At 43.7% G+C, this 15,732-nt stretch overlaps 1 protein-coding gene across 4 annotated transcripts in view; it reads right to left on the reverse strand.

Moving 5' to 3' along the window:
• The window catches only part of ASTN2 (astrotactin 2), a gene marked incomplete at both ends in the record, with an annotated part of 818,546 nt that overhangs the window by 579,812 nt on the left and 223,002 nt on the right, over nt 1–15,732 (reverse strand). For 2 of the 4 annotated variants that reach the window (XM_084237291.1, XM_084237289.1), the window contains one exon: nt 4,597–4,749. The exons of 1 other annotated variant lie outside the window; for it this stretch is intronic. In XM_084237291.1, the coding sequence (XP_084093417.1) occupies nt 4,597–4,749 (153 nt within the window). The remainder of the gene's footprint in view (nt 1–4,596; nt 4,750–15,732) is intronic. One more of the 4 variants, XM_084237288.1, reaches the window with a different exon arrangement.

The raw sequence follows: 15,732 nt of genomic DNA on the forward strand, positions 1-15,732 counted from the left end.
GAATTCTGCAGAAAGTAAGTAGCTCACTGTGCATGTGTGACTTTGGCATTATAAGCATTACTTTACAGATGAGAAGACTGAGGTTAAAAACAATGTTCATTTTCTTGAGGAGATTAAATTGGCCAAGAGCAGAAATAAATTTCGAACACAAAGTCTAGCTTTGAAAGACCACTCCCTAGTGGCCTCCCCAGTGGCGCAGCGGGTTGAGCATTGCGCTGTGAAGCTGTACGCAGCCTCTGCTGCGCCACTTCAATTCCCGGCCTGCCAGGGATATTCCCACACAGAGGGGCAGACCTCTCCTGTCTTGTCCGGTGCTCCCCTCAGCAGTGTACTTCGGTCCATCTGCCTGTTCTGCTCCCTGCTCTGTCTCTGGTGATTTCTCTCACCCTCCCTTGCCTCTGGCCTATACCCCAGTGCTTGTATAAATAAATAAAATCTTTAAAAAGAAAAGAAAGACCACTCCCTAAAGGGCACTGACTTCCTCATGTTCTTCCTCAAGTCCAAGGAAATCTGCTTGTTTTGCATGTCAAGCCTCCTTTCACTGCCTGGGGACACTGGGAAGCAACTATCCAGCAGCTGCCTCATAAAACCCTGTCAGAGACATGGAGGCAGCAGCCCAGTCCTCTACCGCCTTCTGTGGTAGCCTGAGGATGGTGTATTCGGCATCCACAGGCCTCTCAGGAGGAAGCCCCCGTGACAAAAACACATTGAAGCTACTTTGAGCCATGTGCTCAATTCCACGACAGTGCTTCTCTGCTCCCCATTCCATCTGCTGTGAACCCCTGGGCACCATGGGTTGGGCTTGAAGCCTAATGATGCAGACAGAGGCCAGGTGCTCCCGCTCTGGACCAGAAGGCCCATGGCTACCTCAGTGGCAGGGTCGGAGAGAGACAGTGAAAGACGAAGAATTTAAACCTCCCTATATGGGAGCTTTGACAGCCAGTGGAGGCTAATGAAGCCCTTCCAAAATTGTGTTTCTATGGACAGTTCTGTTCCAAAAGATGTTAATAAATGTTCCAGGGGGAAAATAAGAGTCTGTGGACAAGATGATTTCACAGACGTTGAGTAAACAAAGTGACCCAACTTTCTGTACTGCAGGACTCCCAGGGTCCTTCACAGCCTGAGGTGCATTAGGAAATGTCCAAGAAGAAGAAGGCATGTGAAGAATTTCAAAGCATGTATTGACCAAGAAATTCTTTTGTCTAAGAGAGTCCTGAGGACTGGCGGTAGGAAGCATGTGAGTTGGGAAATGCAGGCTGGCACAGACTATCCTCCCTCTCTTACAAAATCCTTCTCCAGTGGAGGCAGTAAAATCATGAACACAATGTTATTAAGCCATTTTGAAAATTGCTTTAACAGCATCCACTTGAGCACAGTTAATGTGCTATCCATCAGTGCGTCTATCTCTAGAGGAAACAGGATTCCCTGGAGGTCTGTACCAGGAGGTTTTGGTTTATTCCAGATCCCTCTTACACCATCAATTTGAAAGTTATAAAACTGAGCCACTTTCCAATGATCTTTGAGGTTAATACACTCATTTGTTTGACAAATATTTACTAAGCACTTTCATGTATTAGGTTTATGAATATGAAGCTTATATTTTAGAGCGGAAGACAGTAAACAGGCAAACAAAATTAATTTTAGGCCATCGTACCATGGGAGAAATAAAAATGGGTTAAGGAACAGATAGTGGCAGTTTGGGGAGGGAAATGAGTTACATTGGATGGTCAGGGAACATGGTTCTGAGGGCTGACATTTGAGTTGAGAACAGCAAGGTGAGAACTTCCAGCCTGGAGAACAGCTGGGGATAGGAAGACACCCAGCAAAGGAGAAGGGGTACAGGGGCTCAGTGTGGGACTGTCTGTTGTGTTTGTTCAATACAAAGGAAGTGAGGAGAGCTGGAGTGCAGGGAAATGTCACTGGCACTGAGGGCGGGAGCCACTCCCTGATGGAAGTGGGGCCACAAGTCACAGCACAGAGTTTGGATCATGTCCTAAGGGCCGTAGAAACCACTGAAGGACTTGCAGCAGGAGAGGACTCTTATTTATCCTTCTATGACATTAATCTGACTGCATTGCTAAGACTACGCTCAAGTAGGGTAAAGTTGCAAGCAGGACGTGAGATGTGACAGCAGTCATAGAGGTGACCAGAAAAAGGGAAGTCAGACTTGAAGGACATTTAGGGGAAAGTGAATTTCTTCCTACATTAGATCTCTGAGGCCCCGTTTAGCTTATAAATTAAAATAACGATGGTCAATCATAATCCAAGTGAAGGGACAGATTTTCATTAATAACCAAATTCTGAAATTCTGCTCTCATTGAAGGAAACAAAGGTTCCAAAGTGAAGTTCTATGAAAAAAAAAATTGTGTGTGTCACTGTTGACAACAGTGAAATATCAGAAACAGCCCAAATGCCTAACAGTAGTGAGGTCCTGGGTAAGACAATTATGATGCACGAAAGGGATTTCTTTAGATGATTTCAGTGGCATAATATTTGGGATATGATAAAAAGGAATGAATTCAGGCCAGCAGTGAAGAGAGGGGAGTTCATGAACTTGGAGTCAAGTGTGTTGACTCCAACTTGAGTCAAAGCAACTCAAGTTGACAGGAGATACAGGAGAGGGGTTCTGGGTGATGCTGGAAGAATAAAGATGAGCTGAGGCTGAGTTAAATTACAGGTGACCCAAAATACTCATTCATTTTTTCCAATCCTCCCACATATGGATGGGCATACCCCTTGCACAGAAAAGGAGACTGAGATTCCAAGGACTCTTCCAAAATCCTAGAAATTGAAGCTAACTTGACTGGGATTAGAACCCAGACACTTCTGTCTTCAAAGCAACTAACCTTTATCATCACACCCAAGTTCAAACCAGGGTTTACCAGGCGATTCCCCAAAGGTGCTTCATCATCAACTTTTGCCTCAATTTATGACTTCAACCTAATGTGCAGATCTTAGTTCTTCAAAGGATCCAGGATTTCCCAGGATTAAGATCTAGACATTCCCTCAACAATTTGTAAGTATGTACAACAGACACTGATTTAAGTCTAGAACTCCAAAGATGATTCAAATAATAAGACAATCCCCAACTTCAAAGAACTCTGTCTAGCTAAGAGAGAGCCAGACAAAAGCAAATAATAACACATAAAAATGCAATCAATGCTTAACACATGTATAATGATGAGGAAGAATTCACACATGGAAGAATTCAGAGTGAATTATGACCGTGACAGCAAGTGATGTCTTTATGGAAATATGCCCTGCAAGTTAAGTTGGAAAGACAGACAAGACTTCTCTGGGTATAGAATACAGCCATCTAGTTAAGTTGGGGACTTGGTCTGCTCAGTTCTTCCTGGCTCTGTTCACTAAGATGTCCCTCAAGAAAGTGGCTATAGTTCCCTGTGCCTTAGTGATATCATGTGTGAAATGGGAATTTTCACCGCAGCTTTTTCACAGGATTGCTGAGGGAAAAATGGGACCAGATGAATCGAAGATTTCACCTGCAGCATGGGAACATGTCAAAATATGACAACAATTATTCCTAGGGTCTGAGTAGGAGATTTTAGGTAAAGAATGATTTTGAAAGAATGTGGAAGTGAGAACACAGATTTAAAAGAGGCAGCAAAGAGAGGATATCTCTGTTGTGACCTCGAATGTCATTTTCATAAGCCTGAAGATGTCTGATTGTAACTCCACAACCATTGTAGCTTTTGGGGACCAAATTACAACCCACATTAAATTACAGAAACTGGAGAAGTGAGAGCCAGGAAACAGAGTGATGAGCTGGAGTCTATAAAGGGAATATGAAAGAAAAAATTGGGATTTGGAGTCAGGTTATAATAAGAGGGTTCATCCCATACGCAAAATCACACAGGAAGTCAGAGGAGGAGGAGAAGCAGGAGAAGAAAGAGGGGAAGGGTCAAAAGCAAGGGAAGGGGAGTAGGGAGAACAGGAGGAGGAAGAGGGAGTAGAAGCAGGGCAACAACAAATAAGAGAGGGTGAGGGCAGACAGGAGGATGAGGAGAGAACAGAAAGGTCTGCTTTTCTTGACATGTGAGCTCAGCACTGTGCTGAGATATTACAGCAACGCTGTGAGCAACGGATGGATTGGAGAGTAGTGGCCAAAGTGATACAGTGATTCAGTTAATAGCAAAATCAAAATTTGAATCCAAATCTAACTTGCAATGCTCCTATTCTTGAACCAGATTATTCAGATGATTAAAGAGTGAGACAAACCCTGCTTCCCATGAGAACATTCTACTTCTCTTGCTCTCTCCAAAATGACCCCAGCTGCAACTTCCAGAGCACCTACTGCACTCAGGTCCTGAGCTAGGCACTTTCCTAAGGTTGCTGCTAATCTTCTCAACGACTCCAAAGGATGGGTGACCCATCCCTGCTGTCAGATAAAACAGCAAGGGCTCAGAGAGGCCAGCCCTACATCCTGGGGCATAGATCTGCTCTCTCCAAGCCTCTGCAGAGATGATTCATCAGTGGCAAGAGTTCTATGACCACAGGGAAGCAAGGAGTCCTGCCTGGCATCTACAGAACTGGGGACAGCTCCCTGACAACCTGGCAGGGGGGGCTAGAAGGGCCTACCTCGAGACTTGCTCCTCCTCTTCCGCTTCCCTGCTGAGGCACTGCGTGGCGCTGGCTGCAGCTGACCAATCTCGATGGGTGTGTTAGCACGGAAACTGTCCTTGAACTTCTGCATCAGGGATTCCACTGTCTCCTGCGTCGCCTCAGCTGCTGCTACAGGATGGGCAATGGGACTGAGGTTAGGGCTCTGCCCATCTCCAGCCCTTGGAGGACTGGGCCGGCCACTCTGAGTCCCTGGTGCTCCCTCCCTCACCCAGCATGATACAGAAGCCATAGGTACCAGTATAGATAGAACTATGGTCTTATACATCCATTTATTTAACACTGTGAGTGTTCCAGCCCCCAAGCCCTTGACAACTGGTGAAAATTCAGACACAATCCATGATTCAAGGAATTTATATCTAATGGGATGCACGTGCAGGGATATGTATTTGCAACACTGTATAATAAGTCTGTGCTAGGAGAGTAAAGAGTAATAGAGGAGCACCAAAAAGGGTCATTCACTCTCCTGGGAGTGAAGGGAGACTTCCTGGAGGAGGCTATATCAACACTGAGACCTGAGAGTGAGTAGAATTAGCCCAGGTGGTAGATCAGACTGAAGTTACTGAAGATATTTGGAATAGGAGTACTCTGGGTAGAAGGACAGCGGCTTGTGCAAAGACATGGAAAGAGAAAAAGCATGGTTCTTGAGCCACTGAAAACAGTTCTGTGTGGCTGCTATCAAGCATGCAAAGAGGAGGTTGGTTGCATGCTATCAAGCATGCAAAGAGAGGTGAGATCACCTTAGGAAGATCAACCCTAGGAGGTTGGATTTTATCCTAAGAGTAAACAATAATTGCCAAAAGGATTTTAAAAGAACACTGGTATGTCAAACTAAGTTCCCTTGGCAACCTGAAAGTAAGCACTATAATATTATTAACTCTAGTCACCATGCTCTCCATGACATCCCCATGACTTACTTATTTTATAACTTCACCCATTTCCTCCAGTCCCCCAACCACCTCCCTCCTGGTAATCATCATTTTGTCCTCTGTATCATGAGTTTTGATTGTGCATTTGTTTTCCTTTTTTAGATTCCACATGTAAGTTAAATAATATTTGTCTTTCTCTGACTTATTTCACTTAGGATAATACCTTCAAGTTCCATTCATGTTGTCACTAATGACAAGATTTCATTTTATTTTATGGCTGGATAATATCTCACTGTGTAGGCACACCATATCTTGTTTATATGTTCATCCATCAGTGAACACCTAGATTTTTTTTTCATATTGGGTTATTATAAATAATACTGCAATGAACAAGGGGGGGTGCATGTATATCTTCAGATGAATAGTTTCATTCTTATATTGTATACGTGGGGTTAATGTTATATGTCAAGTATACCTCAGTAACATTAATTCCCTCTGCTAATAATCCCTAACTGGACTATGAACAATGCAAGTAGAGGCTGTGGGAGAGGCCAGCAGTCTTTTGCAGTAACTGGCCAGAGGCAACAGCAGCTTAAATCAAAACAGTGAAGGCAGAAAGCAGTACATGGGTCCAACAACATTTTAGAAGGCACACCCACAGTACTGATACACAGATGGTTTGGTGCAATATTCCCATTTCTCTGACGGGAAACTGAGGCCTCCAAACAAAGCAAACAATTTACTCCAGCTGAGAAGTGACCATCGAGCCCTCTAACTCCTAGTCTAACGTTCCATCGTTCCCCTCTACTGATATTTCAGGAGCCACATTCCCCAACACTTCAAAATGGAGAGTGGCAGAAGGGCCAAGAGAATGGAGAGAGTGACGTCAGAAGGGCAGAGAGAAAAATGTGAATGATCAAAAGGAGAAATTAAAAAAAAAAAACAAAAACAGAAAAGCCTGAGAAGGAAGGAGAGAGACACTCTAAAAGGCATGGAGAGGAAACAAGAAAGACAAAAGGAACTTGCCGAATAGACTCAGCCCCTTTGTTCCAAGAAAACCCCAGAGAGAGCACTGACTTTGAAAACTTCAAACTCGTTGCTTTCTCCAACTATGTCTCTAGAGGCGAGGACATTTCTCCAGCATGAGCCACCTACTGTAACATGCCAAGAGATGGGATGTGCCAAAGATCCTAGTTTCTTTGAAGGAATTTCACTGGACTGGATAAAGGAGGCCTGTAAGTAACCCAGCACCCATTTCTAAGGAGCTCCTATTTTCTCTGAAAAGCTTATCAACTTAGACAGATGTATCTGCACGGCATAACAAAAATCACAGACTGGCTAACTGAAACAACAGACATTTATTTTCTCATATTGCTGGAGGCTAGAAGTCTGCAAGCTGGGTGTCAGCAAGGCTGGGAGGGCTCTCCTGGCTTACAGGTGGCTGCCTCTGTGTCTTCATGTGGTAGGGTAGTCAAGTGGCAGGAGAACAAGAGAGGAGAGAGAAAGATCATTTTTTTCTTTGATAGGCTACCGTCTTATCAAACTATTGGTCTAGAGCCCTACCCTTACCATCTCATTTAATTTTAATTCCCTTCTAAAGACCCAGTCTCCAATACTCTGAATTGAATTCTATTGCCTCCAAATTTCACATGTTAAAGCTTCAACCTGCAATGTGACTGGATTTGGAGACAGAGTTTTTAGTAGGTGATGGAGAGGAGTTCCTAATCCAAGGCTGGCTTTGGAAAGAGAGCACTCCCAAGCACGCACAGAGCAAAGGACACGTGAGCACACAGTGAGAAACTGGCCCTCTGTGAGTCAGAACTTGACTGTGTTGGCCTCCTGATGCTGGGCTCCTTGACTCCGGGACTGCGAGAAATTAAATATCAGTCATTAACGTCACCCAGTCTTCCATATTTTGTTACGGCAGCTCAAATAGATCAACACAGATCAACAATGTTAAGGCCTCAACACAGGAATATGAACACCAACACAACCCACAGCAAGTTACAGTAGTGAGCAAACAAACGGAAGCCCGGGTGGTGTTCAGCACATATGAGAAAGACCAATGTTAATGAGCTGATGGACATATCAGTACAGAACTTAGAAGTGACACGTTCTACAAAGGAGAGGTGAGGGGTGATAGAAGCAGCTCTAAATAGAGGAATACAACCAGGTCTAGGAGAATCACAGGAACTTGCTTCAAAGAAGTAAGCAGGGTGACTAAGCTTTGAGAAGAATATGAGCGAATCTGTTGGGAAGGAAGTGGTAGGAGAGGAGAGTTCAGTGGAGAGCAAAAGAGACATAGGGAAGAATCTAAACAGAGATCCCCGGGGCAGGACTGTGGAAGGGGCTGCGATAGCTATGGAAGGGGCTGAAACATCAAAAGCAAGTGATGTGAGATACTGCTGGAGAAGTGCAAGTCCCAATCACAAAGTTAACCTTAGCCCTCACCCTCACTCTAACCCGAACACTTCTGGTGTTGTTAAGGAGAGAATGTGATGCACGTTTTAGACAGCACAGTGACCTGATCAGAATGTCACTTAGGTACTACTGCTGTGGCAGCAGAGAAAATCCACTGAAGCAGGGCAGCAATCCAAATGGGGAGACACAGAGGAAGCTGGTGCAGCGGTGTGGACATCCACGGAGGAGATAAAGGCAAAGATAAACCCTGCATGGAAAGGAGAGCGAGAGCCAGAGCGAGAGCCAGAGCCGGAGCTGAAGATCCTCCCTCCAACACGGTCTGCTCTAGTGAACCCATTTCCTCTCCCTGCCCCTTGAGCTCTAGGGCTTAGTAGAGGCTTCCTGATTCTTGTCCCTGGTTCCGGAGGCCCCTTTGTGGACTCTCTTCACTCTGCCTTTACCCCTATAAAGGGTTGTTTCATTGAATTTCTCCTAAATATACTCTTCAAGGGGGGTCTTCTTTGTCCAGCTGGCACCTTAACTGACCCACCAGCCTGTTTCCTTGTGGTTCGAACATTCAGCAATGCCCAAAGACCAGCCACTTCCCACCTGTCATTTTCTGCTTCCCTTTCTTCTAAGCTGATGCAGTTTTGAGGGACCGAGAGAAGAGGAAGACACAGAGTGGGAAGGTTTGGCTCCCTGAGCTGTAAGGGTTTCTGCTCTTGACTATAGAAAATCCCATCCAGCTGTTTTCTGTCCTTGCAACTGAGCCTAGAGCCCAGACAGACTTTGGGGGACTATGGGGAAAGTGTTTGTGCAAGCACCCTATGGCCTACTCTATCCTGCCCACCACTATCTCCTGCCACCATCCCCCCTGACCTTACTCTGCAGCTCTATCAATATCAATATATCAAGTTGTCCAAACAAGCCACATTACCTCCTGGTACCTGCTGAGCGCTGCCTCCCCACGGTGGCACAATGCTCACCATTCGCCTGGATGAATGCAACAGATGGTGCTTGATCTGAGCATCGCGGCAGGCCGGGAAAGGCAGGGAGATGAGAGTGAGCGCTGCCTCTTTCTAATTGACATATGAGAGATTGTCAGGTTTAATGGGAATGAACCACTGGGGCCTGAGGAGAGGAGCCACGGCCCGCAAGCCAAGACAGAGAGAGAGGAGCGGACAGGGCAGGGAGGAGAGGGAAGGAGAAGACATGACAAGAGAGGAGAGAACATGAAAACAAATGAAGAGGAGCAGGGAAGGGAAGGAGTAGGGACAGAAGGCCAGAGCGGGGGAAGGAGAACGCAGAAAGAAGGGAGATGCTCAGTGCCTCTGCAATAACATAAGTGGTATGTTGGTCCCCAGACACCAGGCAAGCTTCTGCCTGATACCCCACTCCGCAGAGCAGATGCTACATGCTGTGTCTACACTAGAGGACAAGACTGCTATAATCAAACTCTATACCGCTGTCTTCTCTCACCACACAGACCAAGCATCCTGGCACTGAAACTCATGTAGCTCAGGGTTCAAGTTTCTGTGTCACCTTTATCACACTCTTTAATTTTTCTAGACTCCTGCAGCCTATGTAGGCAGAATGCACAATTCTGGAATACCAAGTTTTTGCCAGGCAAAGAGCCAGGCTTCTCCTTCTGTTTTCTCATTTATTCCTGCTAATAACCTTGAAAGGTAAATATCATAACTGCTATTTAGAAATTATGAAACCAAGACTCAGAGAAGTTCACTAATCTCCTAGGGTCACACAGCTGGCAGAGCAGATTTGGAGGCAGTTTACCATGACTTTAATGACTTGGCTCCATCTGCCGCACTGTTCCGCACACACACTTTTTGGCCCACCTGGTGGTTGGAGATGGTTATCCCATTCCTAGATTTTGGATGTGGCTTCTCCAAGCCTGGAAAGTGACTTGGACAGTCCAGTCCTTCTTTAGATCATCTGAGCATCTGGCCCTGGTCAAGACTGTCTAACCTGAAGGTTGTAGGTTCCGTTCATGCCCCACTGTGCCATTTCTATCTCAATACAGAACTATGTTCAGAGAACCAAGCAACAGGTGGGTGCTAATTGGCCATTTGGCCCAATAAAAGTGAGAAAGTCCACTTGAATCCCAATGTCAACTCTGCCATTGTGTGACCTGGAGTCAATTCCCTTCACTTTACAACCCTCAATTTTTTCCTCTCTAAATGTATTCAGGATTGTTGGGAGGATTAAATTTAATTATGTGCAGATGTATAAGAGAACTTCTAGGACATACTAAGTGCTCAATAAAGAGTAGTCATTACCAAACTTCCTTTCACCCTTCAGCTTCATATTTGATTGGTCAAGCAATTCATTCATTCATCCATTCATCATTTGATCGATTTTGAATGTCATCTGCATTATAAGATATCCAGACTGGAAAGTCTTTTTACATATTTTATATTTCCTGATTTCTCCATATGTGAAAATAGGGGCACAAGAGATGAGAAAAGTTGTGAGAAAATTCAAGAGCAAGCCAAGATTCAGCTTCCAACACTCTGATTTCTACTACTTTTTCTGCTTCTCCAAATTCTAAGATAATTTTAACCTCAGATCCCCATACTGGTTAATTACATACTTCAATTTGGCTAGACCATAGGACCCAAACTTTTGGTCAAAGATTATTCTAAAGAAGGTACATTTTTAGGCAAGATTAACATTTAAATTAGAAGACTACAAGGCAGATGACCTTTTATAATGTGGTGGGCTTCATTTGATAGTTCAAGTCATTAACAGGAAAAAGACTGACCTCTCGCAAGGAATATGAAATTCTACAAGTAGACCACTTTCTGACTCAAGATGTAACATCCAATCTTCCCAGGATCTCTAGCCTACTATGTTACTCTGAAGATTTTATTTTTTTTTAGATTTATTTATTTATTTATTTATTTATGTATTTATTTATTTATTTATACAAGCACTGGGTACAGTCACAAGCACAGGAGGGTGAGAGAATTCACCAGAGCCAGAGTGGGTAGCAGAGCATGCAGAAGGACCGAAGTACACTGCTGAGGGGAGCAGCGGACGGCAGGAGAGGTCATGTGCGCCATGTGGGACCCTCCTCCGGTGACCAGGGAGTAGCCGGAGATTGAACCGGTGCTGCAGAGGCTGCAGGCAGCTTCGCAACCCAGCGCTCAACTGCTGCACCACTGGGGAGGCCCACTCTGAAGATTTTAAATTGTGGGTCTCTACAATCATGGAGATTATTCAGGTAAACCTATTCCAATAGACACACAGACAATGTAGAGAGATATATGATGGATGGATAGACAGACGGACAGAGAGATAAACAAAAAGATATAGAGATACAATATGCATATGACCCATAGATGACATAGAGACAGATACCTCTTATTGGCTCTGTTTATCAGGAGAACAACGGCTTTGGACTGAGAAAATAAGAGAAAATATCCCATTCCTAAAGGATACCTCAGCTAGAAAGAACTGGTATAAATGCAAAAAATCACCAAATCTGAAACTAGTGAGAGTATAGTCACTCAATTCAATAGTTTGTTTCATATAGAAGTCACCTTCTGATGAAAAGAGAAAAAAAAATAAAAAAGAAACGGACATTTAGGACCTCCCCTGGTGGCGCAGGTGGTTGAACGCAGCTCGTGAAGCTGTCTGCAGCCTCTGCAGTGCTGGTTCGATCCTGGCCGGCTGGCGAGGGTCCCACATAGCATGGCAGACCTTTCCTGTCGCGCCCGCTGCTCCCCTTAGCAGTGTATTTCGTCAATCTGCCTGTTCTGTTCCCTGCTCTGTCTCTGGTGAATCTTCTCACCTTCCTGTGCATCTGGCCTGCACCTGGTTCTTGTATAAATAAATAAAATCTTAAAAAAAAATTCTAAAAAAAAAAAACCTTATATATATATAAATAAAGAACATTTAGCCAAATGAAAATATTCTGCTAGCAGAGCAAATCATTTTTAAAATGGCCACCTCCTCCCAATGCATAGGAAAAAAAACTTGATGGATAGTATTTTGACAATTTTGAGCTTTTTCTCCCACATATTTTCTTAAACCTTTGGTGCCTAGTATTGCTTATCTTCAAGCAAGCGCCTGCAGACAAGACAAATGAACAAACAGCAACAAATATAAATTGGGAAACTTGGGAATAGCCTTTTCTTATACACACGATCTTGGACTTGTCAGTAAATACTGCAGTCTTGTAGAGTGATCATAACTTTTGTTGGAGAATGGTCTCGAGTTTGAGTGATGGAATTAAATTTAGTGATATTTTCCTTTATTCTGCTAAAAACACAATACCTGCCAGGTTCTCCGCTACTGGGTCCACAGCCCCTAGTCAGGACACAGGTGGCCTCTATGATTCCTTCCCACCACACGGTCCTGTAATTCTACATGGAAATGCAAGGTGCTTCCAAGTAGATGAATGCAATACCCACTGGAACCACACTCTTCACTCTGCAAAGCACTTTCATCTCTTTCACACTATCCTTCCAACTTTCCACTGTATAGAGTTCAGAGAGGCAAAGGAGATGCCCAAAGTCCAGACTGGAATGGATGCCACAAGTCCACAAATCTAGTTCAAAGGCTCATGTAACTTGATAAGCGGAGCCAAGGGTGTCTGGTCACTTTATTACCACCTTGCTGGCAAAGTATGGCTAAGGAAATACTTTAGAACCTGCCAGCTTGGAGTGTTCACTGTGGTTTTTACTAGCTTCCAGGCTTGGGAAAATCACTTCACCCCTTAGAAGCTCTGCTTCCCCAACACAGTGGGGGGGTCCCATAGACTTGGGTTTAAAGTTCTATTCTGTCCTTTATTCCTTATGTAACTGTGGGTGTTGAGTGAACTTCTCTAAGCCTTTTTCTCATCTGTAAAACTTTATTTTTTTTTAATCTGTAAAACTTTAAGCATGAATTCTCAAGAATTGCAGGGTGTTGTATGTGCCTCAAATAGTTAAAGTGTTCCACAAAGCATAATCTTTATCATCATCATCATTACTTAGCTTAAATGAAATACATGTGCAGAGAACCTTGAACTGAGTCAAACTTTAATTCAAACTAGGTTTCCCACTTCCCTTTTGGTTGGGGTCTTTGATCAAGGGTTCATCTCTATTCTACTTCAATTCCATTGTGGCTATACCTTGATTCCAGCCATAACTCAGGCCTTGGATAGGACTGCAACATTAATCCTGGGATCACAACATGGACTCATGGTCCTCTGTCCACTCTCATACATATTCATCAAGGTTGTGATTTGACCTCTAAGAGATCACCTGGCCTTGATACACAACCTTCCAAGATACACATGGTCATTTCTATTTTAGGTGTGGGTACATGAGGCCCCCCAAGGTTGATTAATTTTTAAGACTCATATAGCCTATAAATAGCAGAGCTGGACAAACATCTTCAAATACATTTTGTTGCTGGATTCACAGTGGGACCAATAAACAAGACTTAATAATTTGACTTCCATACTAGAATGGATGAAAGGAATAAGTCAGCCTCCCATTAGAACATATTAATGGCAATTATGAAGATAATCCTAGAAATTACATCACCTGACATTAAGGCTCCCGTCTTCAATGACATAAAGACTCAACACAACTCCTCAGAGCATTCAGGGTCAGGCCATACATACTGAATGAATGAACAGACATTTCATGGAATGCATGACATGGCACTTAATGAGTAGTATTCAAAATGGGCCCATTCACAGTTTCATGACTAACCCACATTATGGTGGGGTGGACCAGGGACTAGAGTGTTGAATTTGTTAAGATTCCTAATACTTCAACTGGCAGATTTTCCACCCGTCTTCCTTTAAACTAAAAGAAAATCTTCCCAACGCAAAAGGGTGGTTATAAATTTAAACATATGTAAGTCAACTATAGCAAATGGTAGGGATTTGGAAGTGAAATTAATGTAACCACATTATAACTTTGTCCTATTTATCCATATTAAACTCTTAAAAATAGACTGGCTAAATATATAGACAATAATGGATTGAGGCTGACTCGCTGTTACTATATGGCTTGGGATTTTCCATTTAATGACTTATAATTTCAATTTCCCACTTCCACGTGACAGTTAGAGCTGGCTTGTTTTACTACTCATGATTACATGCTACCACCACACAAAAACACAAGCAGAAAACTAGAGGAAAACTTTGGCAGGTGACTGGGGGGTTGGGGGACGGGTAGTGGAGAATCCTGAATCCAGAACGCAGCAGATCTGGTGGGAGAGACCAATTCTCCGGTTCCAGCTCAGCTGATGTGTGACTTTGGACACCTCACTAAGCTTCTCTGAGCCTCAAGAAATAATATTTCTGTGAGATGCATGCTAAAGTATTTGATGAGCTGGCTCACTATAAAGTTTGCAATATTGCCACTTTATTATTACTAGGGAACACTTCAATTTCTAAATCCTTGCCTTTACATCTTTAATCACACACTTTGATTTCTCTTCAGAGGGTGCAAATCATTTGCCTTTTGCATCCTTAATCACATAAGCAAGGTTCACAGAAAAAGGTGAGACAAAAGTGAATTTTGGTCAAAACATGGACGAGGGCCTCCCTGGTGGCACAGGTGGTTGAGCGTAGTGCTGTGAAACTGTCCGCGGTCTCTGCAGCACAGGTTTGATCCTGGCCTGCCGGGGAGATACCAACATGGCACGGCAGACCTCTCCTGTCTCGCCCGCTGCTCCCCTCAGCAGTGTATTTAAGTCAGTCTGCCTATTCTGTTTCCTGCTCTGTCTCTGGTGAATCCTCTCACCCTCCTGCACATCTGGCCTGTACCCTGCTTCTTGTATGCATGAATAAATAAATCTTTAAAAATAAAAAAGCATGGCACACCATTATTTTATTATTCCACTGACCTTCAAAATTGTATCTGACAATGAGCATCTGTTTACCCTTGAGAAAAATGATATGATCTCTCTGTGCCTCAGATTTTCTTCATTTGCTAATTGCAGATAAGGAAGGCTATAAGCACACTTGGGATGCCGGTAACATATATTTGTTGACTGGAGTGTTGACTCTGTGCCGGGCACCCTTACCTCTTATGCCACTCACCATAAGCCTGAGCAGAAGGTGACTTGAATAACCCCATTATGGGAAAAGCCTGACCTAGAGCCTTAGGTGTTCTGCCTCCATGATCCCAACTAATATTGAAATGAAGTACATGGTAAATGCAAAATAAGGGTAAGGGGGGCTAGAGAAGGGATCAACTTGTGGAATACTGGGGTTGTCCCAAACATCTAGCAGGGGCTGCCTTGTAAATACAGGGTCACACATGCACCTCATGAATCATTTTTATTTCATGGCCACATGATCCAGGATTATATTCCTTTTTTGCTTATTTAAATCATTTGCTTAATTCTTCTTTTAACAATTGGTCAAAATTGGCTCAGGTCAGCATTATGGTTATATCCTTTTCTTGATCTTTTCCCCTGGGGAGAGCAAAAAACTAAGCTGAAAAAGTACAGAGGACAGGGAATCATGTCTTTAGTGGAGCAGAACAAATTCCCCCTCTGATGTTTTTTTGTGAAATAATAGAGATCCATCCTAAGGAGCCACTCACACAGAGAGCCTGCGTATACAGGCAGACGGGCCTTGAGGAATGCCCTCATTTTGCTAGAAGGGAGCAATGAAGTAGAGAAATGTGAAGAAAGAAAGACTAGTAGGGAGAGAGGGGCTGTGATAGTACCTCCAAAGCACCTCATCCAGCAGCAATGCTGGGGATGGTAACGACCCTGCACTTACGTCACTGTCTCTCTCTCTTTTTTTTTAAATATATTTATACAAGAGCAGGGGTACAGGCCAAATGCACAGGGG

The sequence above is a fragment of the Talpa europaea genome, assembly GCF_964194135.1.
Source record: "Talpa europaea genome assembly, chromosome: 7".
Taxonomy (NCBI): Eukaryota; Metazoa; Chordata; class Mammalia; order Eulipotyphla; family Talpidae; genus Talpa; species Talpa europaea.